General features: G+C 38.4%; 2 protein-coding genes across 4 annotated transcripts in view; both read right to left on the bottom strand.

The window, feature by feature from the left end:
- LOC120746634 (CD226 antigen-like) overlaps positions 1-10,077 on the bottom strand; it is a 344,409-nt gene that overhangs the window by 288,028 nt on the left and 46,304 nt on the right. The gene's annotated exons all lie outside the window — the stretch shown is intronic.
- LOC120746640 (programmed cell death 1 ligand 1-like) lies at positions 1,103-9,558 on the bottom strand. Of its 3 annotated transcripts, none has more exons than XM_040052072.1 (3): positions 9,396-9,558; positions 7,338-7,697; positions 1,103-2,153 (listed from the first exon to the last, which is right to left on the bottom strand). In XM_040052072.1, the coding sequence occupies exons 1-3, from the start codon at positions 9,466-9,468 to the stop codon at positions 1,960-1,962; spliced, it is 627 nt and encodes a 208-aa protein (XP_039908006.1). In that variant the 5' UTR covers positions 9,469-9,558; the 3' UTR covers positions 1,103-1,959. The 3 variants fall into 3 exon arrangements, with proteins under 3 accessions (XP_039908006.1, XP_039908009.1, XP_039908008.1); XM_040052075.1 differs by lacking the exon at positions 1,103-2,153 and adding an exon at positions 7,039-7,188 and having other exon boundaries at positions 9,396-9,557; XM_040052074.1 differs by lacking the exon at positions 1,103-2,153 and adding an exon at positions 7,039-7,191 and having other exon boundaries at positions 9,396-9,555.

The raw sequence follows: 10,077 nt of genomic DNA, 5'->3' as shown, positions 1-10,077 counted from the left end.
TAGCAGCCTCTGTGTTCCGCTTGGATCCTCATTCCGAAAATTCAGATATTTAAATAAAATGGTGAATTGGCTAGTGATGAGGAGCCACTTAGCTCCGTAAAATGAGGTTTGATTAAATTAAACTCTTATGAACAGCTATGAATTCTACCTCTCTGCTGATGTGTTCCAAACAAACGATGTTTTTTACATGGTCAAATTGTGTGCTAACTACCTCACACCGCTGTGTCTGGGATCTGAAAAAATAAAAAGTTAAAACGATATACCTTGCGGCAGTTGTGAAGTGCTGAGGAAAATACTGTGTGTGTGATGGGGTGTTTTTTATATAGGTGGACTTGGTTTCAGTTGGGTTCTGAGATGCAGATATAAAGAGGAGGTTGTAAAGAGAAAGGTGGAAAAACTATGGTGGTTCGGTTAGTCAGTAGGAGGTGTGATTGTCTGCCTGTAGAGATAAAGGTGTGGGGTGTAAGAAAATGTGAAAAACCTTTGGAGGTTCAGTTGGACATGGTTTCAGTTGACCTCTGACATGATAGGATAAGATAATGGAACTGTTTGTAATTAAAAATGTGGAAACTATGGTGATAGTTTTGTAGCTTGAACCTATTCGCTGGAACGTTAAGGACAATTTGCTACGCAGCAAAAAGCAAGACACAAGGCACCAAAGTTCTCTGGTTTACTCATGCATGAGGGAGACCTGCCTGGAGCCAAGCGTCGTCCCACCACTTGACCTCTGTCAGACTCCCAGCCAGGTTCCCCATAGCACTCCTTTTATTGTGGTTACATGAATATGCATAGGGTCATTAACATATAACATCTTACATAGGTATACATGTGAACAAAGAATACTGTGGGGGGGGGGGGGGGGGGGGGGGGGGGGGGTCAGAGTGTGACCCCATAAACGACTTCCCTAAACCTGCTGGTCTGGAAAATCCAACAGTTCATCTAAACAAAAGGCACTTAACCTAAAAGAGATACAGCCACGTTTATCCTGCCATAAAACAATAAAACAAGGTACGACCTCTTCAGGATGTAGGTGTGCATTCCAGTGTGGAATACACACCAAGCCTTTGCGGCCTGCTAAAGATCACACATCCTATCACTACACAATTGATTATACACCTCTAAGCATATATGGTTAAATATTTCTAAGCATAAATGACAATCAACAATACAAAACCTAACATATGGAACTACAGTTGGGATGTGTGCTGGGATGCTCTTGGTAAAGGGAGCCTCTTTTATTGTTTTATGACTTGTTTTGCTGACTGTTGGGGGCCTAACTGTAACCCACTCTGTCTAACTGTTGCAGAGTTAAGAATATGTGGTTTTAGAAGTATCACAAGAAAAGTTTATTTCTAAAGGAATACCTGTTGTTGTTTGTGGTACTCTATTTAAAATTATTAGCCTCTGTGTCTTTTCGGAGCACTAAAGAAAAAAGTAAAATGCTCCTAAAGTAGTTAAATCATCCATGTGTGATCAACAAGCCTCTGTGTGTTTCAGAGCACTAAATAAAAAGCAGAATGATCCTAACTAGTTAAAATACCCCTAAACTAGTTAAATTAAATCATCTATGTCTAAATAACTGAGCTCTGAGACCTATACAATCCTTTTAAAAATAGTTTAATTAAAACACATAATGGTTTCATTAAATAAAACGCTATTAAACACATGTAAACTCATATGACCCCTGAACCCACATGTACCCACATGGTGACTCTTTTGCTGATAGAAGCTGGACAGAAGTTTGGACTGTGTTTAGAAAAAAGTTCCCAAAGTAAAGTGAAAACCATCAGCAAAATACTGACTGGGAAAAATACTGATGCTGTTGTCAAGACAATTAAAATTAAGGTAAATTACAAAAGCAAAAGTAAATTTAAAAAGAAATTAAGGTAATTTACAGTTCATATCAACAACTAACTTGTTAAACTTAAAGCAGACGTCAAAGGCAGGGAGTATCTTGGTTTATAGAGTCTGTCCCTGAGAGTTTAGAGGTGCATAGAAGTTTGGTCTCTCTCGTTTCTTTCTCAGCACGACCGAAAATAAATTCCACATCAGCAGAGTTAATAATGCTGCTGCTGCTGTCAGGAAAATTAAAATATTCTTCCAGTCCTTTCTCTCTTCTTGTGGTGGTGAAGTTGATCTCTGCTCAGCAGCTGCTGTAAAAGACATGAAAATATCTACTTGTGCAGACAAATAAAATGAGAACCATCATGATGTTTGACATGAACAACACTTCATGTTTTTCAGTCATAAATCACAAACATGGCAAATAAAAGTTGAACAGACCATAAATATAAAAGTGATTGTTCAGTTTTGACTTGTTAAAACTTACCAGTGACGTTGAGTCTGCAGCTCGCAGAGCTGAGACCATAATCTGTGTTTACTTGACACTTGTATTGACCCGAGTCCTCAGTCCTGAGTTTGCACAGCTTCAGTCTGATTCGTCCTTCTCTAAGGGCGTCTTTGTCACTCTGAACTCATCCTGAAAACTTTTCATCCTGAGACTCTGAGACTTCAGCACCATTATGGACATGATACAGGACTGAGAGTTTATCATCAGTTATCAGTTCACAGTAGATGTTTAGATATCTGCCTGTTTCTACTGTGAACATCCACTCCAGTGTGATGTTGTGGTTCTCCTCTGCCTGATAGGAGGTCTGAGTCACATTCACTACAACTGATCCTGTTGAGGAGACAAAGACAGAGAGAGAGGAGCAGACACTCTGAGAACTTTAGTTTAGAGGTTTTGGTTTTAATTTTACTTTAAATTTTATGCAATCCATGAACTTCAAAAACAGAATGTTAGTGTGCTCTCTAAATCTGAATGATGCAGATGTTTTCTGAAGTTTCCATAAAGTTTGATGTGAAGTTTTAGATGTGTTGCCTCAGGCTTCTCCACTGTCCTCTAAGTGTTGAAATCTAAGTGACCAGGGAAGTACGCAGAGGGATTTGTAATGTAAATTATTGCTACAAAGCATCTCTCCATACAGAGATGCTTCTTCACACTTAAGCTTGTGCATGTTTTAATCAATCAATCTTTATTGACAGACTTTATGTCCATAGTTCTAAACAAAACAAAACAGAACAGATACACCTTAATAAAAAATATATGGAATATTTGTACAGAGACTGGTGTTGGCCAGAGGGGCCGATGGCGCGATATGGCAGCCTCGCTTCTGTCAGTCTGCCCCAGGGCAGCTGTGGCTACAACTGTAGCTTGCCTCCACCAGTGTGTGAATGTGAGAGTGAATGAATAAGGGCATTGTAAAGCGCTTTGGGTGCCTTGAAAAGCGCTATATAAATCCAATCCATTATTATTATTATTATTATAGATATAAAACCACAAAATACATAAAATACACAATGACTTAAAAGAAATCAGTAAATACAAAAACACTTCAAGCAGTGCTTCCTCAGACTGGATGAGTAACGGGAACAACTCACTGTCACATCTGTGTGTTAAAATTTTACCGTTAGTGGAGCCATGCAGTCGTTCTCTAAAAGTGAACATTAACTTCCTTAAAAGTGCTTTAAAAATCCAAACACTCTCAGCTACTGCTTGTAAGATGACCGCCGGAGGTAGTACATAGCTGTGTGCAATAAGCTTTAAACAAAACGAGTCACTTTAACTGGAAGTGAACAATGAACCTCGAGGGTTTTTTGGACAGTTTTAACAGAGGGAAATTTAGCTGTTTGTCCTGCTTGGCTCTACATATCAACACTTTTATCAGCATTGTTCTTTATATCATATTGCACAGCATATTCAGAAGCTGCTGTAATCCAGCACTACTGGGACTAAAAACAACCAGGTCATCTGCATACATAGGATGATCTCTGTGAGGAAAAAATAAATCGATACGATTTTAAAATCAAACTCACCTGCACAGGTAAAGCCCACGAGGGAGACAGACAGTAAAGTCCAGCAGAGCCACGGAGATGTTACAGCAAACATGTTTCATGAAGCACACTTAAAGTTCACAAACGGAAGTTATGTTGGGTGATGGAAGGAGTCGTGTTTTTGGTTCCTGTTTTTTTTATTTTTCCCAACGCCCATGCTTGTTATTGGATAAAGTCGACGGTTCACTGGCTGTCTCCCTGGTCACACCCCCTCTCATCGCTGACAGATTCTCTTACACATAAGTAAGGTGGCTGATTAGGAGCAAAGTGCCCAAACGATGTTTTTGAGCTTGGAGAAGAAATTGCTCTTTACACACAGAGCAAAGGAAAACCGTTGCCAGATCTAAACTGGCTGTGTGACTGTGGGACAGGTACAAGGACATCCTGTGATCGGGACTTTCCTGGTACCAAGGAAATTACACCACGTTACTCAGCCAATCAACTAATCGATTAGTACAATCATGATCACATTTTAAATGTCACATAACGGCATAGCGCATAAACATGTCACATTGTACTTTAAACACGTTATACAAAATTACAAAGAGAATGGAGAAAAATGCATTTTTAATAAATTAAACGTTTTTGTGCATTATTAAAAAACATTACTGAAAAAGATGACATATAATATTAAAATATCTAATATGATCTGATAAATTTGCCAAATTAACATCTGAAAAAGAAATATCATCAGCTGTAGCGTGTGGCATTATGACTGATGCACATTCTCCCAAAATTCATGACAACCATCTCTATAAGACGTAAAATCTAAAATAATAATAATAATAAAAAACAGCTAACAGTGCTTTGGCTACAGCCTGATCTAGTGGCAGATGGCTGAAGACACAGTGGGAACAATAATGCATTTGCCATAAGTTTAATTTTTAAAATAGCTTTTATAGCTTTTTTTTTTTTTTTACTTTACACATAACCCATCCATAAATCATCTTGACTACATGTTATTTAAATACATTTACTAATATAAGCAAAGCTATTAGACACGTAAAAAACTTCCATCAGGTAAAGTGTTGATCCTCCAGGTGAGTGAGTAGAGTTGAGTGTGTGTGTGATCAGAGGTGAAGCTGCTTCCTGGTTGTTGATGTTTGTTTCTAAAGATGTTGTTGATGAGACTTTGTAGAAAGCAGCTGGTCTGAGTGATGTGATCAGAGTGCAGTAGATAATGTCTGACAGCAGTTTGAAGAGGAAATGGATTCTGTTCTGTTCTTCACTCATCACCTACCTGACAGCTGACACCTCACACCTGTTTCTCACCAGCAGCTCAGACAGGAGGAGACACAGAGGATGGAGGGAAGGAGGGTGGAGTCAGTAGAGGACGTTATGGGCTGATAGCTTCTGGTTTGTTACTTCTCGTGTTCATCTTTTTTCTTGTGATTGCTCCAAAACTCCCAAAGAAGAATTGATCTTCTATCTTCTGAGGCATCTTTGCTGAATAATTGAATAATTCAGTTTAAAATCCATCTTTATCCTGGCTCTTGGTCCATCCCCTCAGCTGATCGTCATAATTAAACCGCTGTTAATTAAATAGTAATGAATATTTATTTTGATGTTGAGAGTTAAATTATTATTCCAGATGTTTTGATGTCACATTTAAGATGTTTTGTCATTAAAGTTTTTGGAAACGAAAAAAAAGAAAAAGTTTTGCCCCATTTAGCATCTGCATGACATTCTGGCTTCACTGCATTTTAACGTATTTGTCTGCTGACTTGTTCTTTTAAATGTCAGGACAAATTTCTCCACAGATCATCAAACATTCACACAGTACAGGAGGAACTTTACATTTTTCACACTCCTTCTGACCCTTACTGTGTGGATCATTCCCTTTCTGTTACGTCTCCTCCAGCACAGTCTGAGTCACGAAGCGGCTTTTTGCTCAGAACGAATCAGAGGTCACACAGCTCCAAAAGTCAAATGATATTTTTTAAAAAGTTCCTTTTTGTTCCTGAAATTAAGAGCATTTCTTTTAACTCAAAACACAAAACATAAAGGGTTAAGATAACACAAAGTTTTCGTGTTACAGGGTTAGTGTTGGTCTCATGTCTCTTAGCCTCAAACCATACAGACAATTGAGTTACTTTGTATCAAAGCCAATATGATGCTAAATGAAAGAAACATTTGTACCATGTTAGATGAGGGCACTTTGCTTATTTCCTGCAGGAAGTTTCCTCTGTACCCTCTGGTAGTAACTGAAGACCTGACAGTGAGAGTGACTCATTGTCTGTTAGCTGACAACTAATAGCTGGCAGCTAAAATCAAAAGAAACACTTTAACCCTGAAAAGACTTTCCTTTTTGGCCTAAAAACAAAATGACGTAACAAACAGCCTGTGTGGATAAACACACACTGAAAGTTTTCACAGACATTTTTTATTATTATCAGTAAAAACTGACTGACAGCCACATGGGCTCAGCAGGACTTCAGACATTCAATTCAACGTTTCAAAGAAGAAAAAGCTCCACGCTGTTATCAGAGAAAGGTGCAAAGACCAGCCTCTGTGTTGGTGTGGAGGATTTGCACATATGTGAAGACACCATCAGTTGAGGCTTCCATCGCCCTCGTGAAAAGAATCAGGAAGAATTTCCACTTGTACAATTGTAAAAATGAGTTTCTTCATTTTCAGAAAGATTAAGACGTGAAATTAAAAGAAAAGGTGAAATTTACTTCTGTCCCAACATTTTTGGAGAGGGTTGCAGGCATCAATTTCTAAATGTGTTTATCAAATAGAAATGAGTTTGTTACTAAAAACACTGAAAATCTTTTCTCTGTTAATTTGCCTGTTAAATTAAAGTTAAAGTGAATGACCACATTTTAGTTTTTATTGCAGTTTTAGAAAGTTTCCCAATGTTTTTGAAAATGGGGTTTGTAAAACAGAGCATTATTAATATCTACATATATTTCTATCTATGCGTGTTATACAAAAAGGACTTGTATAGAACAGACATACAAACAAAAGGTTCTTGTATGAATGTGTGTGAATGAGGAAGTTTATATAAAACATTTGAAATCCTCAGGTCAATTACAAAAGCAACATATAAGAATCAGTTCATTTACACAGTTCATATCAACATGTAACTTGTTATACTTGAAGGAGACGTCAAAGGCAGGAAGTACCTTGGTTTAGTGACTCTGGATGTTTACAGCTGTACAGAAGTTCAGCACTTTTTTCTAAACACAGTCCAAAGTAAAGCGCACATCAGCAGAGCTACTAATGCTGCTGCTGCTGTCAGGACAATTATAATAATCTTCCAGTCTCTCTCTTCTTGTGATGGTGAAGCAGCTGCTGTAACAGACAAATAAAATGAGAACCATGTTTGACATGAAGAACACATCATGTTTTTCAGTTGTTAATCACAATCATTGCACATAAAAGTTGAACAGACCATAAATATAAAAGTGATTGTTCAGTTTTGACTTGTTAAAACTTACCAGTGACGTTGAGTCTGCAGCTCGCAGAGCTGGAGCCATAATCTGTGTTTACTTGACACTTGTATCGACCCGAGTCCTCAGTCCTGAGTCTGCACAGCTGGAGTCTGATTCGTCCTTCTCTGAGGGCGTCTTTCTCACCCTGAACTCGTCCTGAAAACTTTTCATCCTGAGACTCTGAGACTTCAGCACCATTGTGGACATGATACAGGAGTGAGGATTTATTACCAGTTATCAGGTCACAGTAAATTATTAGATATGTGGGGGGTCTGCCTGTTTCTACTGTGAACGTCCACTCCAGTGTGATGTTGTGGTTCTCCTCGGCCTGATAGGAGGTCTGAGTCACATTCACTACAAATGATCCTGTTGAGGAGACAAAGAGAGAGAGAGGAGCAGACACTCTGAGGACTGGAACCAACCTGTTGTTGTGGTTTTAGTTTGAATTTTACTTTAAATTTTATGCAATCCATGAACTTCAAAAACAGAATGTTAGTGTGCTCTCTAAATCTGAATGATGCAGATGTTTTCTGAAGTTTCCATAAAGTTTGATGTGAAGTTTTACATGTGTTGCCTCAGGCTTCTCCACTCTCCTCTAAGTATTGAAATCTAAGTGATTAGTAAAGTATACAGCTTCTGCATGCTGCATTGTTTGTAGCAAGTTGACCACAAGGGGGCAGTATAGATCGGTGTCCATTATGCTACAAAGCCACTTTAACAGAATCTGATAAAAGCTGAATTTGTGTGCAAATGTATTTGTCTGCACATAGAACTTACAGTATTGTCTGTATATGTCATCATCCTTCATTTGATCAGTATTAAAGTGACTGAGGTGTTTCACCTTTTTATGAACCTCAAGAGTATGTCAGTTCAAATTAAGCCGATTATCCTAATATACTCCCAGTGTTACAGGCTGCCAGCTGTATGGAAAAGTCATCAGCACATAAATTAAATAAAATTCAAGACAAAATCCCACCCTGTCTGACACCACTGCTAACACCAAAGGAAGCAGAAATACTGCTTCCCCATTTAACCTGCATCTTGCCATGAGCGTACCAGTAAGAGAGAATCCTCACAGTGTATCCAGGTCATGGTCGGATTTATATTAGACTATTTTCCATAGTTACAGACAGACTTTAACATTATTTATCAGCAATTTTACTACAGAATATTTTCTACAGTTTCCAGATAACATAATTTAGTTTTGTTCACATTGAGTGAGAACTCATTTCTATCTGTTTAGTACTTTTACAATTATGACTGAAGGGTTTTGTTTTTAAATGAGCTCCTGTGAGTTTCCCTCTGTGGATAAATAAAGTGTTTATCTGAATACCTGCCTGTGTATGTGCAGTATTGTCCTCTTCTCTGTCATCTTCCTCAACTGAATGTATTTACATGGGAATCACATGCACAGCTACCATCAGTAACATGTACTGTACTCATTAATATGACACTGCAGTCCTGGCAATAACACAGAAAACAGCTACACTGACATGAACGTCTTACATCTTAATTCTGCTGCGAACACAAAAGATTATTCTGATTCATCATCTCCTAATTCCAGATCAATAATCACTGGCATGAATTTAGAGTCATTTCTACAAAGAATAAGGAACCTTTGCTTTCGGTGGTTCACCCAGGTTCCTGCTTTTTTGGGAAAAGGGGATCCAGCTACTACACAGAAGGTCACCAGTGATTCATGTTAATCGTACAGAGCTGAGGGGATTTAAGGAGTGATGGTTGAAGTAAATGTAGATTTTTTATTATCAGCAGTGTCGGAAGGATAAATCAATAATAATAAACCTTTACAGCAGTTTGTCCATGTTTATCTGACACCGCTTTAAAGTCTTTTACAGCAGACTCTTCTCTTCACAGCTTCATTATACAAACTGTTATGTAAATGTGTGTGAGTACATTTAAAAACTAACATCCACTTTCTCACATGACAGAAGAGTTTTGTTGACAGGAGACCTGCGTCCTCTCTGTGAGTGGCCCAACCTAAAGCAGCTCTAACATCTAACAGCGTGTAAGAAATAAATCGATAGGATTTAAAACCAAACTCACCTGCACAGGTAAACCTCACGAGGGAGACAGACAGTAAAGTCCAGCAGAGCCACAGAGATGTTACAGCAAACATGTTTCATTAGGCACAGTCAAAGTGCACGATTCCCATTATGTGGATTGTTAGTGAGGTTACTAACCTCAGGTTAGTCTATCTTCTAAAACCTTTACCACGCCCATTCTTGTTTTTGGATAAAGATGCTGTCAATCATTTGTGCCACTGGTTGTGCCAACCGGGGGGAGGAGTTCTGTTGCTTCACCCTCAGTACCTCGCTTGTAATTGGAGAAGGGAACTTTTGCGTTATCCAGGTTGGCACAGACAGTGTCAATGCTTGGCAGCAGGGGCGGATAAAAGTGATTAATGCACAAGCATAAATAATGGCGATGACTTCATAAAGTAGGTCCACAGCAGGAGGATAGTGATCCAGGGAGCCACTGGTGTTTAGATATTTGTGTCAGGAAATCAAAGGAGTTTCTTAAAATGTGTGCACAGTTCTTTGTAATTTGATGCAGACCTATCAATAATCATATTGGTTGACTTTGCTGTTAAATGTCTCCATAGATTTCTCCTCACAGATTGATAGTAATCGATCTCAATATTCACATAGAGGAGCTTTGATGAATGCAGGATCACAAAAATAAATAAATATAAGGGAAATTAGAGACAACGCTTTTTTAAAAGGAG

This window comes from Simochromis diagramma, unplaced genomic scaffold, assembly GCF_900408965.1.
Source record: "Simochromis diagramma unplaced genomic scaffold, fSimDia1.1 OVJJ01000201.1, whole genome shotgun sequence".
In the NCBI taxonomy this organism is placed as follows: domain Eukaryota; kingdom Metazoa; phylum Chordata; class Actinopteri; order Cichliformes; family Cichlidae; genus Simochromis; species Simochromis diagramma.
The sequence above is the reverse complement of the archived record's forward strand: the minus strand, read 5'-3'. Positions and strand labels throughout refer to the sequence as shown.